The sequence below is a fragment of the Oreochromis niloticus genome, linkage group LG15 (genome assembly GCF_001858045.2).
Source record: "Oreochromis niloticus isolate F11D_XX linkage group LG15, O_niloticus_UMD_NMBU, whole genome shotgun sequence".
Taxonomy (NCBI): domain Eukaryota; kingdom Metazoa; phylum Chordata; class Actinopteri; order Cichliformes; family Cichlidae; genus Oreochromis; species Oreochromis niloticus.
Window position 1 is genome coordinate 22,333,788 of NC_031980.2, and position 20,740 is coordinate 22,354,527.

At 40.5% G+C, this 20,740-nt stretch overlaps 1 protein-coding gene and 2 pseudogenes across 4 annotated transcripts; 1 reads left to right on the forward strand and 2 right to left on the reverse strand.

Moving 5' to 3' along the window:
- Positions 1-186: 186 nt before the first annotated feature.
- Positions 187-8,306, reverse strand: LOC109194593 (cytochrome P450 2K1-like; annotated as a pseudogene).
- A 4,212-nt stretch (positions 8,307-12,518) lies between these two features.
- Positions 12,519-14,586, reverse strand: LOC109194595 (cytochrome P450 2K4-like; annotated as a pseudogene).
- Positions 14,587-14,768: 182 nt separating this feature from the next.
- Positions 14,769-20,230, forward strand: LOC109194828 (uncharacterized). 4 transcript variants are annotated; one of them, XM_025899162.1, is made up of 3 exons: positions 14,769-14,858; positions 18,505-18,549; positions 18,642-20,230. In XM_025899162.1, exons 2-3 carry the CDS (start codon positions 18,510-18,512, stop codon positions 19,421-19,423), a joined length of 822 nt encoding a protein of 273 aa, XP_025754947.1. In that variant the 5' UTR covers positions 14,769-14,858; positions 18,505-18,509; the 3' UTR covers positions 19,424-20,230. The 4 variants fall into 4 exon arrangements, with proteins under 4 accessions (XP_025754947.1, XP_025754945.1, XP_025754944.1 ...); XM_025899160.1 differs by lacking the exon at positions 14,769-14,858 and adding an exon at positions 14,875-14,992; XM_025899159.1 differs by lacking the exon at positions 14,769-14,858 and adding an exon at positions 15,637-15,972.
- The last annotated feature ends 510 nt before the right edge of the window (positions 20,231-20,740 follow it).

Sequence of the window (20,740 nt, forward strand, 5' to 3'; positions counted from 1 at the left end):
AAAAAAACTTAAATTTAAAGGATCGATGTCAAACCTATGGCCCAGAGGTCAGCTCTGGCTTTGTAAACTATAAAAATTGCAAAGAAGCCATTACCTAATCAATTTCTTCTACAAATTTATTATTGTATGTCCTGAAATAATAACGTGATTCAGAGAAGACTGGTACAGCGTTCAAATGCATTTTCCTTACATACGGGAAATAGCCCGCAGTTTATGAGGCAAAGGGCTGAGAGCAAAACCCACAGCTGGAGTCAGATCTAATTCATCCTCTGAAACTCCAGGTGCAGGGGTGAAACGGAAATGCTGAAGGAGGGTGGTGAAGAAGAGGAAGAGCTCCATCCTGGCCAGACTCTCTCCAAGGCAAATCCTGCGACCTGTAAGAGACAATCGAAGAATAACTTCAGCTGTCCTGTCAGCAGATGTAACCTAAACAGTGATGGCTGAGCTCACAAACCTGCAAAAAAGGGAATGAAGGCATCTCGCTTGACAAACTTTTTCTCTTTGTCCAGGAAGTGAGCAGGATTAAAGCTGTGTGGTCTCTCCCACTCGTTGGGATCATGCAGGACAGATATCAAGAGAGGAAAAACTGTGGTTCCCTGCACAAATTACAATACACAGACTGCTAAAACCTGTCCCCACCTTGTATTTACATGTATTTTTATCTGCATTTATGTTTTTTTACCTGCACTACCAAACCATGACCCTTTACACATAATTATCATAAAAACACAATCCAGGATGCAGTCATATTTTGTTGCACATGATGGCTTAGCGCAGGCCAGGTTTTTTAAGTGCGGTATGTTTGCTATGCAGTCTTACCTTCTTGATAAAGTGACCCTGAAAAGTGATGTCTCAGGTGGTTTTGTGAGGGACTCCAGTGGGAACGATGCTGATCAGTCTCTGTGTCTCATGGATGACGGCGTCAGTGAAGGGCAGGTTTTTCCTGTCAGCAGCCTGCACCCGTCGGTCTCCTATGACCCTCCTCAGCTCCTCCTGGACCTCATCTGGAGTATGAAAGTAACAATAATTGAATTTCATCCATATTAGAATCACTCAAACACTCCACTTTACAGTGTTTTCACAGAAATCTATGCAATCTTGTAAAAAAAATAGGTGCACCCCATTTGAAGTAAAAGTTCTTGTTATCTGACTTTATCAGTCTCTCACATTGGTGTAGAGAACTTTTGGCCCACTCTTCTTTACAGTGCTGCTTTAGTTCATTGAGGTTTGCAGACATTCAGTCCTGCACGGCTCTCTTAATGTCTTGTCACGACATTTCATTTGAGTTAAGGTCTGGACTTTGACTGGGCCACTGCAGCACCTTGTTGGTTTTCTCTTTTAGCCATTCTGTTGGAGATTTGCTCTCTCATTGTAGAACCCAGTTTAGGCCAATCTGGGACAGATCCTCTGACATTTGCTATAAAATACTTATGACCATTACAGAGGAGTTACCCAAGGTACCCAAGTCCTGTGACTGGAAAAATCAACTGCAAATCATCACTCCTTTAGCACTGTGTGTGAGTTTGTCTGAGGTGTTTTTGCTGACATACTGTGCTGGATTTGTAAAAGATGTGGTACTTTGTATTATGACCAAACATTTCTAGTTTGGTCTCGTCAGACAACAGGATGTTGTCCCAGAAGTCTTTGCTTTCATTTGGCAAGTCTTTCTAACAAGCCATACCTGTTCAGACTTTTTGTAATTGTAGAATTGTACTTGAATAAAGTGGTTTTGAATTTGGGATGCATTTACTGGGACTTCCACTCCAGGGAAGACTGAAGCTCTCAGGTGTGTGTTGGTACACACCTGAAGGCTTCAGTCTAACAAACTATAAAAAATATGTCTTCATTCAGTTGCTTACACTTGCTAATGATCAACTAATCGTGCATTAGCACCTTATTGATTGGCTGCTACGCCTAAATCCCATGAAGGGAATAATTTGTGTCTCACAGGACTAAAAATAGAATACTTAATTTTTGAAACGGCTGTAAATGAAGGTTATTATTTATTTGATTTTGTATCTGTGACAGTCATTTGATTTCATTAGTGCATTGAAGTTGTGGATTATTTAGGCTCCTCACCCTGAATCTTTGGATACTTGGCCATAAGCAGAAGTGCCCATCTCAGTGTAGTTGATGTTGTCTCAGTGCCGGCAGCAAACAGGTTCATTACTGTCATCAAAAGGTTATCATCATGGAAGTGACTGTTGGTAATCCCAGATTTCTGCAGACATGCAACAATAAAATGCCAGTAAATGTAATCCCCTTAAAACTGATAGAGGGTGTATTTTGTTCTTACTGGGACACAGCATATTTGTTTTGTTAAGCAGGAATGTGCACAGTTTCACCCTGAGCCTCAGTTAATAATTTCAGACTACCAACTTGACAAATGATAGAAATAACAACCTCCAGAGTTTGCTTTCGGACCAGAAAGGCATCCACAAAGCCTCTGCACATCTGTGGGTTCAGAGTCTCTTTTAAACGTCTGAAGAAGGCTCTGTTTTGCTTGTTATTGGTAGCAGACATTTCGAGCAGTTCCTTCCTGGCACCACTCCACTTGAAGAGGGCTGGAAACATGTTGTACATCTGTCAAAAATCATATAACCATCAGTAACTGCAATAATATTTTGTAATTTGCAACAACTGATGCTTTATGTGCTTATGAAAGTATCTGTATAAATTACCTGTACTGAAGGAGAACCCAAAAGTTTAGCCCCTCTGCTCATTCGATCTACCAGAGATGTAAACTCTGGATCATTATATTCAAATCTGCTTCCATAGACCATGGAGCAGATTATATTAGAGACTGCATAGGATAATCTTTGGTTTGTATCAAAAGCTTCTCCTGTGACAAGACAAATGAAAAGAGTGAAAAACAAATAACAGTCAAATTAATCTAATGGTAATTAAAGTCATTAAATTTTTTTTAATTAAACAAATCTTACCTTTAAATTTCTTAAAAACTTCAAGGAGTCTTTGACATTCTTCGATAATTTTGTCCTCACATGCTCTCTTGCCCATCCCAAAGTCTCTCAGGTTGGTCAGTGCAAAGCGCCTCATTTCCTTCCATGAATCACTGTTGGACCACACAACTCCTGTAATGAAGTGTGTACAGAGTTTAAATAATAACTAGAAAGCGAAAATTTCAGAAGAAATTTTAAGTGTGCCTATGCCGCTGCTAATCACTGTAGTTTGCCATTCATACGGCTACAGAGAGCAAAACTCAGCAGAGCAGCCATTCTCCACCATGAATTATGATAAAAACAAACACCGCTCGCGCCTCACAGATGACAGCTTACAGTTTTGGGTAAAGATGAGGTGACTTCGTACAGCCCCGATTTGCAGACGCTGTGCACAGAGGTTCATGAGCAGAAGTCCCATTGTATCACGGCAGACCCCGACAATGTTTGCATGAACATGCTTTGAAGCATTACGTTATGGACCACTTTTCACACATGGTTGGTGTACCCACACAGGCAGCTGTAGCTTTTCAACTCATAGCCCAACACACACCCAAAAAACAGCCAAGAGAGCACAGACTTTACACCCGTGGGTCCACCTCCCCTGCAGCGGCACTGCAGACCACGCCCCGACACACACATCAAACACATAAAATAAATATTCATGCACTTTTGCATTCACTTTTTGTTTTTTGTTATTTTTACACAGTGTTCTGAATGATGAACAATGGTCTACAGCCAATCTTGTGTATTATTATACAAACTTTGGTTGTAAGATTCAGATAACTATTTAATAAAAGCTAAATATTTTATACAGGGAGTGCAGAATTATTAGGCAAATGAGTATTTTGTCCACATCATCCCCTTCATGCATGTTGTCTTACTCCAAGCTGTATAGGCTCGAAAGCCTACTACCAATTAAGCATATTAGGTGATGTGCATCTCTGTAATGAGAAGGGGTATGGTCTAATGACATCAACACCCTATATCAGGTGTGCATAATTATTAGGCAACTTCCTTTCCTTTGGCAAAATGGGTCAAAAGAAGGACTTGACAGGCTCAGAAAAGTCAAAAATAGTGAGATATCTTGCAGAGGCATGCAGCAGTCTTAAAATTGCAAAGCTTCTGAAGCGTGATCATCGAACAATCAAGCGTTTCATTCAAAATAGTCAACAGGGTCGCAAGAAGCGTGTGGAAAAACCAAGGCGCAAAATAACTGCCCATGAACTGAGAAAAGTCAAGCGTGCAGCTGCCAAGATGCCACTTGCCACCAGTTTGGCCATATTTCAGAGCTGCAACATCACTGGAGTGCCCAAAAGCACAAGGTGTGCAATACTCAGAGACATGGCCAAGGTAAGAAAGGCTGAAAGACGACCACCACTGAACAAGACACACAAGCTGAAACGTCAAGACTGGGCCAAGAAATATCTCAAGACTGATTTTTCTAAGGTTTTATGGACTGATGAAATGAGAGTGAGTCTTGATGGGCCAGATGGATGGGCCCGTGGCTGGATTGGTAAAGGGCAGAGAGCTCCAGTCCCACTCAGACGCCAGCAAGGTGGAGGTGGAGTACTGGTTTGGGCTGGTATCATCAAAGGTGAGCTTGTGGGGCCTTTTCGGGTTGAGGATGGCGTCAAGCTCAACTCCCAGTCCTACTGCCAGTTTCTGGAAGACACCTTCTTCAAGCAGTGGTACAGGAAGAAGTCTGCATCCTTCAAGAAAAACATGATTTTCATGCAGGACAATGCTCCATCACACGCGTCCAAGTACTCCACAGCGTGGCTGGCAAGAAAGGGTATAAAAGAAGAAAAACTAATGACATGGCCTCCTTGTTCACCTGATCTGAACCCCATTGAGAACCTGTGGTCCATCATCAAATGTGAGATTTACAAGGAGGGAAAACAGTACACCTCTCTGAACAGTGTCTGGGAGGCTGTGGTTGCTGCTGCACGCAATGTTGATGGTGAACAGATCAAAACACTGACAGAATCCATGGATGGCAGGCTTTTGAGTGTCCTTGCAAAGAAAGGTGGCTATATTGGTCGCTGATTTGTTTTTGTTTTGTTTTTGAATGTCAGAAATGTATATTTGTGAATGTGGAGATGTTATATTGGTTTCACTGGTAAAAATAAATAATTGAAATGGGTATATATTTGTTTTTTGTTAAGTTGCCTAATAATTATGCACAGTAATAGTCACCTGCACACACAGATATCCCCCTAAAATAGCTAAAACTAAACACAAACTAAAAACTACTTCCGAAAACATTCAGCTTTGATATTAATGTGTTTTTTGGGTTCATTGAGAACATGGTTGTTGTTCAATAATAAAATTATTCCTCAAAAATACAACTTGCCTAATAATTCTGCACTCCCTGTATGAGAGTAAGAAAGAAAAGTATATCTTTGTGTCCACCTTTCTCTGTTAATGCCCTACCTGGCCCCCTGGCAAAAGCTTTGCTAGATCCGCCCCTGCACAGTTACCAGCTGTCAGCTAAATAAAAAAAGGAGCTTGGTGTTTATTTCTCTCAGAAACAGTTCATAACTTCCCTTCAACTCATTCATGTCACCTAAAAAAAAGGTAAACCTGTTTCTCCATCACCAGTTCAGCTCTGATGATTCAGTAAGGTCATCTCCTGGTTTCGACCAGCCGCTTCTACAGCTGTGGCTCCAGCAAACATCAGCTGATACTAGAAATTAAAATCAAATGAATTCTAACAACAGCTGATCAAGCTTAAACGTGCTGCTGTTGTTTAGCGCGATAAACAAACAAGAGAGAAAAGCCGATCATTGATCAGTTTCATGACTGAAGTTTGAACAGGCGAGAGAATGACAGGGGAGGCTGTCATAAAGTTCAACATCAGTAACTTAGCGCGCACACAGCTGTATAGAAACTCCATCGTGCTAGCTACCACGCAGTACGAGTTATTATAACTGATTGTAGTCAGCACAACGAAAATAAACTACACCTAAACTCGGTTTATATCTGACCCAAATAGAGTGCAGGTCATAACTTCTTACCTGAAATTCAGTTCACCTCACCCTCCGACCGGCAGCCGCCTGCTTCTCCTGCCTTCGGTTTCCCTGATCCACGATCTACCACCGGTCGATTGGCGGTCGCCTCGCCGCCTCGTTCCCCGCATGTTCTTTCTGACACACACCAGTGGATAGCTGCCCTCGGTTGTAGCTCCGCGTCAGCGACTACCAAACAACTCAGTTATTTTTTCCACATCGACCAGCATCTGGACAATCCACCGCCTTTCACTGTTTGTACCGTTACTAAAAAAAACCCCTCATCGGCTCATAAAAACGAAAAATAAGTCCAGCTATGACCCTGAGTCAAAAAGACAGCCAGCTCGGGTTAGCTAGCTACCTGTCTAGTTCTTTGCAGGCACCGAAAACATCAGAGCTAATATGGGATGTCTTGGTAACACGAGCAGATATTTGAAGTTTACATCTGGCCAATCCACCACCTTTCACTGTTTATACCGTTACTAAAATGAATAAATAAATAAATCATCGGTCCATATAAACGAAAAATAAGTCCAGCTAAAACACATACTGTCGGCGAGCGACCGGGTGCTGACACGAGTTTCACCCGCCTCAATATAAGCCAAGCCTGGGTGCTTTTTCACGCTAGCGGTGCTAGCTAACTATGCTAGCGGCGCTAGCTAGCTAGCCGGCTATCAGCAACACATAAGAGAACTGCTGCTAAATAAACTACACCTAAACTCGGTTTATATCTGACCCAAATAGAGTGCAGGTCATAACTTCTTACCTGAAATTCAGTTCACCTCACGCTCCTGCCTTCGCTTTCCCTGATCCACGATTGACCTCCGCGTTAGCAAACACCGGTCGATCGGCGGTCGCAGCATGTCCTTTCTGTCATACACCGGTGGATAGCTGCCCACTGTTGTAGCTCCGCGTTATAGCACCACCAAACAACTCAGTTATTTTTTCCACATCCAGCTGTAACTCCGATTCTGTGCGAGCATTTGCGAGAGACCGGGGAGGTGAAACGACAGAGAGAGTCCCCTCGCTATCCATTTGCAGCCAAGTGCGGCAGCTAGCTAGGTAGCCGGCTAGCTGTCAGGCAGGACCAACGTCGTCAGAGCACTGTCGCTAAATATGGGATGTCTTGATAAAACAAGCAGATATTTGAAGTTTACACACCTACATTCTCGCCTGAAAATATCTTAAAAGTTTATTTTGTGACCTAGAAACACGAATAAAAGACATAAAACGAAGTGGTGGCCGCCATTGTTCACTCTGTAGAGGCGTGCTATGAATTGTGGGATATGGAGTTTTCAACACAAGGATAAATCTTTTCGGCTGTACTACTCCCGGTATACCACTAGAGAGAGCCAACACACCACAAATGAAGTCTGTTTATTTGGCGCCAAAAGATGAATTGGCCTAAATTTGTACTAAAATATTAATATTAAAAAAACTATAAAAGTCATAAACACCAAAAGTCACAACATAATAGTCCAGCTCCAGCCGCACAAAATGATCTAACATATGTAATCCTAATGTCAAAACTGTTTGGCAGAGGAGCGCGGGAAAATTTTCACTAAAATATTAATATTTAAAAAACTATAAAATTCATAAACACCAAATACGTGCCGAAATTTAGGCGGAAGATGGAGAATAATAATAATAAGAATAATAAATCCGACGAATAGTAATATGTGTGCCTCTTGGCATAGGCACACATAATAATTTAAGAGATCTAAAAAGTAATATGACACATGATGTGGTTATAGACTTTTTCTTTTACCATTTCCATGGTTCATTTCATGCACAATTAGAAATGGATCTCTGTCTCCAAACACTTCATCATAGTCAACAAGTGCCTCCTTCACTGTCCTGTATCCTGCCAGCACCACCACTTTTTGGGGTCCAAAATAGACAGTGAAGACTGATCCATATTTCTTGGACAGCTAAGAAGGGCAGAATATGTTGATATTTTGACACACATTAGAGGGACCCTGGAAATTGTAAGAGCTGCATGGAAAGCTGAATTTACAAGTCAGCCTAAAAGAAAAGCAGCCCAATAGCTTTACCTCACCTCCAGTAATGTTTTGTAGGGTCTTTTCAGGTTCATCTGAAGCAAGTTCCCAAACAAGGGAATTGGTCTGGGTCCTGGGGGATCCTGGGTATTGAAGCTAGCAGAGGATATTAAATAGCTGAGCAGGAGGACTGTCAGAGCCCCCAACAAGAAGGTAGAACTGAAGGCCTGAAGAAAAACATTTAATATCCCCATGGTTTTCAAGTAAAATATACACTCTGTTACTTGCACTGAAGACACTGCACAGGGATAAACAGTACAAACAGTGTTCTGTGGTGGAGTAAATGATTAATGTTGCAGTTAGTACTTTGGTCTGTGTCAATATTATATTTTCAGGATGAAAATAAAGAAAACAGAAAACATGTGTATATATGTAGGCCAATCTCCAACCTTCCTATAGGCCAATCTCCAACCTTCCTTTCATATCAAAAATCCTTGAAAGAGTAGTTGTCAAACAGCTAACTGATCATCTGCAGAGGAATGGCTTATTTGAAGCGTTTCAGTCAGGTTTCAGAGCTCAGCACAGCACAGAAACAGCTTTAGTGAAGGTTACAAATGATCTTCTTATGGCCTCTGACAGTGGACTCATCTCTGTGCTTGTCCTGCTAGACCTCAGTGCTGCATTCGATACTGTTGACCATAATATCCTATTAGAGCGATTAGAACATGCTGTAGGTATTACAGGTACTGCACTGCAGTGGTTTGTATCATATCTATCTAATAGACTCCAATTTGTACATGTAAATGGAGAGTCCTCTTCAGACACTAAGGTCAATTATGGTGTTCCACAGGGTTCAGTGCTAGGACCAATTCTATTTACATTATACATGCTTCCCCTAGGCAACATCATTAGAAGACATAGCATAAATTTTCACTGCTATGCAGATGACACGCAGCTCTATCTATCCATGAAGCCAGGTAACACACACCAATTAGTTAAACTGCAGGAATGTCTTAAAGACATAAAGACCTGGATGGCCGCTAACTTTCTGCTTCTTAATTCAGATAAAACTGAGGTTATTGTACTCGGCCCTGAAAATCTTAGAAATATGGTATCTAAGCAGATTCTTACTCTGGATGGCATTACCTTGGCCTCCAGTAACACTGTGAGAAACCTTGGAGTCATTTTTGACCAGGACATGTCCTTCAACGCACATATTAAACAAATATGTAAGACTGCTTTCTTCCATTTGCGCAACATCTCTAAAATTAGAAATATCCTGTCTCAGAGTGATGCTGAAAAACTAGTTCATGCATTTATTACTTCCAGGCTGGACTACTGTAATTCACTATTATCAGGATGTCCTAAAAACTCGCTGAAAAGCCTTCAGCTAATCCAAAATGCTGCAGCAAGAGTACTGACAGGGACTAGAAAGAGAGAGCATATTTCTCCTGTTTTGGCTTCCCTTCATTGGCTTCCTGTTAAATCCAGAATTGAATTCAAAATCCTGCTCCTCACATACAAGGTCTTAAATAATCAGGCCCCATCTTATCTTAATGACCTTGTAGTACCATATCACCCTATTAGAGCACTTCGCTCTTGCACTGCAGGCCTACTTGTTGTTCCTAGAGTATTTAAAAGTAGAATGGGAGGCAGAGCCTTCAGTTTTCAGGCCCCTCTTCTGTGGAACCAACTTCCAGTTTGGATTCGGGAGACAGACACTATCTCTACTTTCAAGATTAGGCTTAAAACTTTCCTTTTTGCTAAAGCATATAGTTAGGGCTGGACCAGGTGACCCTGAATCCTCCCTTAGTTATGCTGCAATAGACGTAGGCTGCCGGGGATTCCCATGATGCATTGAGTTTTTCCCTTCCAGTCACCTTTCTCACTCACTATGTGCTAATAGACCTCTCTGCATCGAATCATATCTGTTATTAATCTCTGTCTCTCTTCCACAGCATGTCTTTCATCCTGTTTTCCTTCTTTCACCCCAACCGGTCGCAGCAGATGGCCGCCCCTCCCTGAGCCTGGTTCTGCCGGAGGTTTCTTCCTGTTAAAAGGGAGTCTTTCCTTCCCACTGTCGCCAAAGTGCTTGCTCATAGGGGGTCATATGATTGTTGGGTTTTTCTCTGTATTTATTATTGTGCTATCTACTGTACAATATAAAGCGCCTTGAGGCGACTTTTGTTGTGATTTGGCGCTATATAAATAAAATTGAATTGAATTGAATTGAATATGTGTACCTGATATTAACACAGTTATTTGTGTAAACACTTTAAAGTGCAGCATTTTTTTTTCTATATTTTAAAATTATCTGAGACTGAAGCTCATTTTTTGTATTGACTTTTAGAGTTGAATATATGACATAAATTGTCATAAATCAGAAAGTAAGGTAAATAACTTTTTATTTGACATAACTGAGTGTGGGATAAAACGGGTAATCAAGCAGTTTTGGCCAGTGTGACTGGGTAACAAAGCAGGTTTCCTAACAACAAGGGCAGCAGGTAAATAAAATAGCAGTGTCTAAGAGAAGCAATAAGGTTGGACAAACCTGCTTTCAGCTAAGACTGAAGAAGTCACTTGGATGAAACGTTTCTCCCACTGAAAACACTACGTCAAGATGAACTGAATCATCTGCAATACACTTTAACAATGGGCGACTTACACAGCTACAAGTGTGAGTCATTAGTAATTTGTATCACTAAGTGAAAAAGTGAAGCGGACAGATAGAAAATAAGAATAAGAATAATAAGAATAAGAACAACTTTATTTATCCTGAGGGAAATTCTTTTGTCATGTACATGCTCAAAGGAGCAGGAGAGACAGAGGAACAGATGAAATAGATATAAGATATACAATATATACAATAAGAATAGTGTACAGTAATATACAGTAGGATAGTGCAAGACAAATAATCGGATAACTCTAACAAAGTAATACACATAACTATATCCTGGTTAATAAATAACTAAACTATCAGTGCAGGCGGTTCTAGAAAGTGACAAGTATTGTGCAATAGAATAAAGGGAGTAGCAGCATATGATGGAGGGATGAAAACAAATATTCAATAAGTACTCTTGGGTAATATTGCACGGTCTGGAGGGAACAGAATAACATAGGTAATAGTCTCAGGAGAATCACCTACAGAGTGAGGAAGAGTTAAACAGTCTTATTGCCACCGGTACAAAGGATTTCCTGTGGCGGTCAGTTCTGCATTTCGGGGCAATGAGTCTTTTGCTGCGTTTGCTCCGATGGTCCATCATCAGGGCGTGCATGGGGTGGGAGGGGTTGTCCATGATAGAAAGAAGCTTTTTTAGCATTCTCCTCTCAGATACCTCCTCCAGGCTCTCAAGTCTGACACCCAGGACAGAACCGGCCTTTCTAATCAGTTTGTTCAGCCTGTTGGCATCAGCTGTCTTCACCCCACTTCCCCAGCACACAGCTGCAAAGAACACGACGCTCTCCAACACCGAGTGATAGAACATGGTCAGCATTTTCCTACCAACATTGAAGGACCTGAGCCGCCTCAGTAGGAAAAGCCGACTCTGCCCTTTTTTTTTTTTGGCCCAAGCTTGGCCCAAAGAGTCTGGAAACCATTTTATGTCCTCAATTATCCCAAAAAATAATGAAGAAACAAATCATTGAGACAAATAAACCTCGATAGATTTCAATCGATTTCAGACATTCTCCTTCTCTCTCACACGGCTGAACCAACAATGGTAACAGTGATGTTTTGTCAACCCATCAGTAAACTTCTACAACCACCAGGGGGCGTGGCATGGGAGTACTTACTAAGAAACTGAAGGAGTCCTCTCTCTAGAGATGCAGTAATGAGTATGACATGCACTGGTGCAGCATTTGATCTTTATTGTGGAGGAAAATGTTTAACATGCTGCAGCTTAAAAGCAAGTGAGAGAGTGATACATGTGCTGGTGTAGCATTTTTAAGTAATCAAAACATTCTGCCTTTATTGTCAATCAAAACTTTACAGACAGCTATTCAGAGACTATTCTAAAGCCAACACGCAGATATGACATCTTTACCTACATGAGACTGGGCTAATAAAATTAATTTGAAACTAAAGGAACAAATGAACTAAACATTTTGTAAATCAGTGACTCTGAAATAAAGGACACAAAAGGACAGAAGGAAATATTCTGCTTAAAATTGACTGAAAGCTTGTAAAGACCATCTCTTCCTCACATTTGGGAAACAGCACATAATTTGTGAATCGAAGGGCTGAGAGTAATGCTCACAACTGGAGTCAGATCTAATTCATCCTCTGAAACTCCAGGTGCAGGAGTGAAACGAAAATGCTGCAGGAGGGTGGTGAAGAAGAGGAAGAGCTGTTTTGTGCAATCAGTAAACTGACAACTGATAACAACTGTTCCCAGTGATTTTTAGTCTTTTTGTGTGCACTTAGGTTTTTCGTACCTTTACAACTTCGGCACTTCAACTCAGAGTTGACACAGGATGATCCAGGATATAGTTAAATTTTCTCAAAACGTGTTGGCTTGATGCCGAGCAGATTTGAATAGATATTATTCAGTCTAACCTTCTCGATAAAGTGACCCTGAAAAGTGATGTCTCGGGTGGTTTTATGAGGAAGTGCAGTGGGGAGGATGCTGCTCAGTCTCTGTGTCTCATGGATGACGGCGTCAGTGAAGGGCAGGTTTTTCCTGTCAGCAACCTGCACCTGTCGGTCTCCTATGACCCTCCTCAGCTCCTCCTGGACGTCATCTGGAGTATGAACAAGAACAGTGGACACATTACGTTTGTGTTACACTGACATTAACACTCCACTATACACAATAAATACATGCTTATTGTGATATTGCTCTTGTGACATGTGTCCTTTGATTTCCAGTAAAAGTGTATTCAAGTTGTGGATTATTTGAGCTCCTCACCCTGGATCTTTGGCTACTTGGCCATAAGCAGAAGTCCCCATCTCAATGTAGTTGATGTTGTCTCAGTGCCGGCAGCAAACAGATTCATGACTGTTATCAAAAGGTTATCATCATGGAAGTGACTGTTGGTAATCCCTGATGCCTGCACATAGACATTTAACAGCAAAGTCACTCAAATCATTCTAATCCCAAAGTTGGATGGGGGTTGCACAGTAGAAAGAGAAGTGTCAAGGCACCAAACAGTAATCAGGAAGTAACGTAAACCAGAACAAAAACTTATAGGTATGCTGGATGTAGTCAGATATTGGGACACAGACCAAATGTTGCGTTTTCACCATAGCTGAGCAGGAATGTGCACAATTTCACATTGAGCTTTAGTCAACATTTCTAGAATAGTAACTTGAAAGAGGTTAGAGATTCCAACCTCGAGATTCTGCTTGCGGACCAGAAAGGCGTCCACAAAGCCTCTGCAGACCTGTGGATTCAGAGTCTCTTTTAAACGACTGAAGATGGCTCTGTTTTGTTTCATACTGGCATCAGTCAGTTTGCAGAATTCCTTCCTATCAGCAGTCCACTTGAAGAGTGATGGAAACATGTCGTACAGCTGTCAAACTTGATACGTTAGTATGTAGTCCTTTTCTCTTTTATCCAGAGAGATTTTAAAGTACATAAAATGATAGTACAGTGGTGTGAAAAAGTATTTGGGTTTATTTTTTGGCATATTTGATTTTTGATTCATCAGGTTTGGCAGTAATGAGGCCTGTGTGTGGCTTAGAATCTCAACTCAGCTTCCCTAAAAAAGAAGTTATTAACTCTTAATTTAGAATTTTCTTATCATCAGTTGGTGCACAAGCATCACAAAGTTTAAGTTAATACCTGTATTGAAGGAGAGCCCAGAATTTTAGCATTTCTATTCACTCGATCCATCATCGATGTAAATTCAGGATCATTATATTCAAATCTGATGTCATAGACAATGGAGCAGGTAATGTTAGAGACTGCACAGTTAATTGGATGGGTTGTATCAAAAGCTTCTCCTGTGGAGGGGGGGGGGGGGGGGGGGGGAGTTAAATACACGTAAAATTCCAGTTCATGTATTGTTAATCTCAATTTCAACCAACTTTACCTTTAAAATTCTCAAAAATGTCAATCAGGTGTTGACATTCCTCAATTATTTTGTCCTCACATGCTCTCTTGCCCATCCCAAAGTCTCTCAGATTAGTCAGTGCAAAGCGCCTCATTTCCTTCCAGGTTCACCGTTGGACCACAAGAGCCCTGAGACAAAGTGTTTAAAAAGTAGTTTAACTTCCACACAGTGTAAGGATGATGGATGCAAAAAATATGAGAACAATCTGGTGAAATTCTCTATTACCATGTCCTTGGCTATAATCATCCAAAACCTTCAATGAAGTTCTGTCTCCAAACACTTCATCATAGTCAACAAGTGCCTCCTTCACCGTCTTGTGTCCTGCCAGAATCACCACTTTTTTTGGTCCCAGATAGACAGTGAAGACTGATCCATATTTCCTGGATAACTAAGAGCAATGACAACATGAACATATTTTTACACAAAATTGAACCTGCAAATCTACAAAATAGAGAAGTAACTTTCTCACCTCCATTAATGAGTTATCCAGTCTTTTGAGGTCCAGCTGCAGCAGATTCCCAACCAAAGGAACTGCTCTGGGTCCTGGAGGCTCCTTTCCATTTCTTTGGGAACTGAAGATTGAAGAAGATGAGCAGGAGCGCTGTCACAACACATACTAAGAAGACAGAGTTTGTCAACTGAGTAAAAACAACATCTATTATCCCCATGACCTTCAAACAAAATATCCAAAATGTGTTATTTGAATTGAAAGAGGCAAGTCCTGAAAACTCTTGGGTAAAGTTAATTTTTGGCATTGAAAAAGGCAAAATAAACCACAGCTAGCACACTAGTCTGTGACTTTTGCAGTGGTGAATTAATTGCTCAATGACTGGCAGGTGAGTTGAAAAGAGGGAGAGAGAAAGAGAGAAAAAGAGAGAGAGAGACATGCTCAAAGGCACAACTGATGCTGCAGCAGGTGTGGGGCTCCAGGTCCTAGTCTGCACTATACAGAATACTTAAATTTCTTTAGGTAAGTTAAATAGATTATACAGTAGGCATTTTCCTTATGAAGTGAATTTGAAAATATTTAATCAGTCATTTGTGACAAAGTGGGTGCCCAGAGTTTAGGCTTGCTAGGCTTGTTAGTCTGGCATGTGTAGACAAAACACTGGTCTACCTTGTTTATGGTAATATGACTCATATCTCTGTGATAAGTGGTTTAACCCTTTAAGACCTACCATAGAACCAAGTCCGCCAGAGCTTATATTATATTTTTACATGTTGTAGAGCCATTTTTGGGAGCATTTCAAGTTGCTATACATCAATACAACCATTATAGCCCAAATTTTAATAATATGTATGGATTAAGTGCATAGTAATTACATAAATTGCAAAAAAGTGCAATAAACTACAAAAAAATTTGAAAATCGTTTTTGTTTTTTTAACATATATTTCTAGTTAGAGAAAGAGGCTTATCCCTCAAAACTGTAAATACAAAAAAGTTGCACAAACTAGTTTCCCACCACAGGAAATTTATTTTGAGTGTCTTCATAGTTTTATTTTTGAGATACACCAAGTTTTATATACTGCAGGAAAAAGGAAAACAAAAATTATAGTGCAAATTTGCAAAAAAGCAGCATATGCATCAAAATAAACTATTTCCAACAGTGCAATATAAGTCCAAAGCATCCCAGAAACGACACAGAAAGTCATAAAGTCAAAGATAACTTTTAAAAAACACCAGTACAGGCTCATGAGGCCCTGATGGTAAAAAGACTACATTTCCGCGAAAATGACGTCACTTCCGGTTTCGAGCAGGTCATGGCGGACATGTGAAAGTTCGGGCTGACATCTATTCCAACCTAGGAAGTGTTATGAACAGCTGATCAGATCGGCAAAGCGTGTTTCTGGAATATTATGTTTTTGTTGCTGCAAGCGCTTTTTATGCAGTTTTTGCAAAGCTATATGTGGAAGAAAACCGTGACCTAGGACAAGCTGATGGCATAAGATGTAAGTACAACGCCTCCGGTTTCATATGCAAAAAAAATTATTGCGCTAGCTTACGTGGTTGAAGAGCTACCGGGATTTAAAGATAGTTACGCAAAACAGAGCCCGCTTCGACCGGCTTTAAAGGGTTAAGAAACATAAAAAAAATCAATTCAGTTCAATTTTAGTTATTAAAATTTATTCCAATTATTACACACCTATTTGGCTTGATTTACTAATAAAAATACTCTATTTTGATATATAAGCAAAATCATCAGAGGATCATTAGCATTGCAGTTACTTTAAACATTAAATAGGAAACAGGTGTGTATGAAAGTTCTTTGTTTTTTATTCCTGCTGGTCAAACACAGACACTTAGAAGACTTGCTGAGAAGACTGATGGAGTGAGGATGGAAATGATGAGTGTGGGGTGTATTCATTTTAATATTTCAACTTTATTATTGAGAAAATGAAGAAAATATAAAGTCTTTATGAGCAAGAGAGAGATTTACATGTGCTCCTGCAACATTTTTAAGTTAAAGTGAAGATGTTGAGCAAAACAATCAACCAACTTACAAAAAAACTCATTGGAGACTCCATTTCTAGGAGAAAATGCTCACTTAGATTCATGTGATTGGGTTGTTTTCTACAGTCATTGGTTCTAACAGAAGGCTATGGGACCCACATGAAGCTCTCGTAAAAAAAGTTCAAAGTACCAAATAGCACGGCTTGGACCAGGCACTCACAGCTTCAGGTTTGCTGAAGAGAATCCCTGCCTGCACCTGTGCTTATAAAAGGGACAAAACCCAGCCCCGCCTACCAGGGGCAGGTCTCAGGTCTCACCTGTCACAACGGGTTATTAAGAGAATCTGCTAAGCTACACTGAAGTCCATTCAGGACATAAATTCTCCATTATCACTTTTGCAAAAACACGAGTTTTTATCAGATCGGTCTCATATGTGCCAAGTTGTGTCTATGTACATTTTTCACTTTCAGAAGGCAATAAAAACACACTTGTAATCATCAGTAGTGGATTATTTCATCTTGCCACTTGTTGAGCTCGAAGAGTTTTCTTCTTCTCCGGCCATGTTCTCTTAATAATGCACACACTTGGTTGGTTGATTACTTTTCCCGTTTCTTTTATTGTCCGCAACACAGGAGGGAAAAATATACATCCATTTTTGGCAGTTCGCGCTTCACAACAACAAGGAACAGGAAGTGAAGTCATCTATGATCACCAAAATAAAATCATTTCCAAAATAAAATGACAATCAGAAAACGTCTTTTACAACACAAGATAAATTAATATATTTGCTCATGAGAACACAAATCTAACACCACTCAAACCAGAATCCCTGGTTTTGCACATCAACATCACAGATTTTTACAATTAAAGTTTATAACAGAGACATGTTAAATGTTAAGCACTGAAAACAGCTTGGTTGTTGTTGTTTGGAACCTCATTTAATGCTTGTTGTTTTGCTGCCATGGTGATGCCTCCAGGGGAAAACTAGTACACTCTGCAGTCTTTGATGCTAAAATGACATCACAGCATTTAAACATCTTTTGAATGAAAACATCAGCATATGAAAACAAAACTGCAGAGACACTGCAACTGCATGAAAGAAGAGGACTATTTAGTGAAATTTCTACGTTTCCCTGAGGATTAACTGCTCTGTAATTTACCAAGAACTAAAGTAAGCTCAAATTTCAGTTTATAAACTTAAGATCATTTACTTAAATATGAAGCCCGATTTTCCTGCCTGCCAGGACAGTATTTATGTACTTTACATTGTGCAAGTCTAGACTATATTTTACATCATAGGAAGGTTGATGATTTTTTCTCAAACAAACTATTAGAATTTCTGAGAGCATTTTTTGAGAAACTGAGGCTACGTCCACATGTACGCGGGTATTTTTGAAAAAGCAGCTTTTGCTATGCATTTGGGCCTTTCGTCCACACCTAAACAGCATATTGAGTCACTGGAAGGTGAGATTTTTAACTCCTGCCAGGGTGGAGATTTTTGAAAACTAAGTTTTTGTGTTTAGTTGTGGACGATGTAAATGTAATTTTAAAAACTAAATTTATGTATGCTGTATGCATTTTGTGCGTTCCAAAGTTGTGAGTCTATACCAGCCAAAATGCTGTCTTTAGTTATTAACATTTGAAATGATGAAGGCACTTGAAAGTAACACAAAATTAGCTGCCTTTCCAGAAAAAGACAAAAACTTTTCAGAAGTACGTAAGGTTTTGTGAGGTTTTCCTCCCAGGCTTCTGGACTTCTGATTGGCCAACATTTCTACACGGTTAGGATTTGGCATGTTGTTGACAGCGTTTGACTTTGGTTTTAGCGTTTACATGTGGAAGGAGATATTTTTTCAAAACTGCACACGTGGACGGGATTTTTTTTTTTAAAACAAAAAAGGAAAATTTCCGTTTTCAAAAATTCCGGTGTACGTGTAGACGTAGCCTAAAGTTATCACACAAAAAAAGCAAATTCGCTGAACATTCTGAGTTGAGGTTTAGTGATCATTGTTGTTTTGTGTTCCTTGCAGACAAAATGAGTGGAAGAGGAGATGGATCATACAATAACCGTAATGGTAAGCACATGTACTCAGTCTTGAAATTGATGAAAAACAGATTTTCAGCAGATATTTAAGAATGCTAATTAAAAAATAAAATGATCTTGCAGGCCAACAGGTTAACCCAGAAAATCTTCCAAGTGGAGATCAGGAACCAGCTTATGAACCTCATGGTGGACGCCTTGGCTTACTGAACAATTTTTATCTTGCTCTCTATAATACTTTTTGGAGGATGAATGAAATATTAGGTGTATTATATGCATCAGATGATGACCTTGGCATTGACTTTGACAATGTCAACAATGTAAACATTCCCAATATTAATGTAAGGGACAATAATGCCAATGAACTGCATGATGATCAAAATGCTGTTATTGTTGGCATTGAAAATGAGGATTCTGATGAGGCATTTGAAGACTGTGAGGATGTTCACCAGTACATCCCAGAAGAGGACCCTCAGCCAGGTGTGTCCAGGAGGAGGTCTAGAGAGATGGATGAAGAAGATGTGGAACCAAGCAAAAGAATCAGATGGAGCGAGGAGTTTTCTGATGACGACTCTGACTTCATCTCTGCTTGTGACACTGATAGCGAGGGCTGTCCTCATGTTGGTAATATTGCTGATGAGGACATCAAAGAACCGCTGCCTGGTGGATCCACAAAAAGATCCAGAGAGGAAGATGTAGATGAAGAAGAGCATAATGGCAAAAAATCCAGGCTTTCAAACAGTAGTGATGAATCTTTTGAAGATGCACTTGAAGAGCTTGACAACCATGAAGCTGGAGGCTCGAGGAAGCGGTCCAGAGACGATTTTGAGGAAGAAGAGGAATACGTGCGTGTTTGCAAATTTCGGAGGAGTTCAAATGAGTCCACCAGCACCAGTGATGACAACTAACACTATTTCGACGGGATTTTTCAGTATCCTTTTAGTAGGCTGATGGCCTACTCAGCTGACTCTTAATCCTCCTCCTATTGTTATGCTGCAATAAGCTGGGCATACACTGTGCGATTTTTTTTCAGTTGCGTTATTCAGCTACTGCTCAAACTGCACGATTGACTCGCAGGGGTTCATAGGTCACGATGCAGGGTCTCACGCTATACGGCCCGATGCTCTGTGCGACCTGAGTGCTCACACTGTGCGTCCATAGCATGAAGGTTATAACACAAATTGTACACTATTTTCACGGTTGTTGCGGTCGTGATAATTTTGTGAGGCCACATCGAAAAGGCTCGGATGAGCTTGCCAAAGTTCTACAAGTTGTGCCTCCATCACTTGTGTCCTGATCGCGTGCTGCACTGCCGTGCTGCTCCGTCTTTTCACTTTCATTTCTGTGTTTGTGCGTGCGCAGTGTGAGACGCTGCGTTGACACCCTCACAACGGCCGACAGGATTTCAAACAGGTTTGATTTTCTGACGACCAAACGATTGATGATCGGGAGCTGGTCGTGAGGTGTTAATCGCTTCTCGTTATCCGATGTATACGATGCACGACACACGATTAAGGCCAAACTCGGGCCAATCCGCAAAATGGTCGCACAACTGAAAATTGGCTCAAAATGGGCCAAAAATCGCACAGTGTATGCCCAGCATTTTTTCCTTTTCACTCACCTTCTTCACCCACTGGTTTTTAATCTCTGTCTCTCTTCCACAGCACGTCTTTATCCTGTTTTCCTTGCCCTCCCCAACCGGTCGCAGCAGATGGCCGCCCCTCCCTGAGCCTGGTTCTGCTGGAGGTTTCTTCCTGTTAAAAGGGAGTTTTTCCTTCCCACTGTCGCCAAAGTGCTTGCTCATAGGGGGTCATTTGATTGTTGGGGTTTTCTTTGTAAGTATACCTTACAATATAAGTCACCTTGACGTGACTGTTGCCGTGATTTGGCAATGTATAAATAAAACTGAATTGAATTGAAAATTGAATGGATGTCACTGTGAAGGGATATTCCCTCCATAGAAAGCTTAGACCCAAATGCAGATTCAATGCACATGGTTAAACTATTTATAAGACTTTATTTAAACTTATACTTTGTTTAAACTTAAACTTGTTCTTTGTAGGCCTGACACTTCTTCTTTTGTCCTTCACTTGCTGAGTTTTAAGGACACACTGCACACCATGGGTTAATACCATTTTATGCCTCTTAAACTGTGTTATCTTTGGCATTTTTTCATGGATTGTAAGTGCTTACATATACAATTCCAGTTCTGTTCTAAGTTGTCT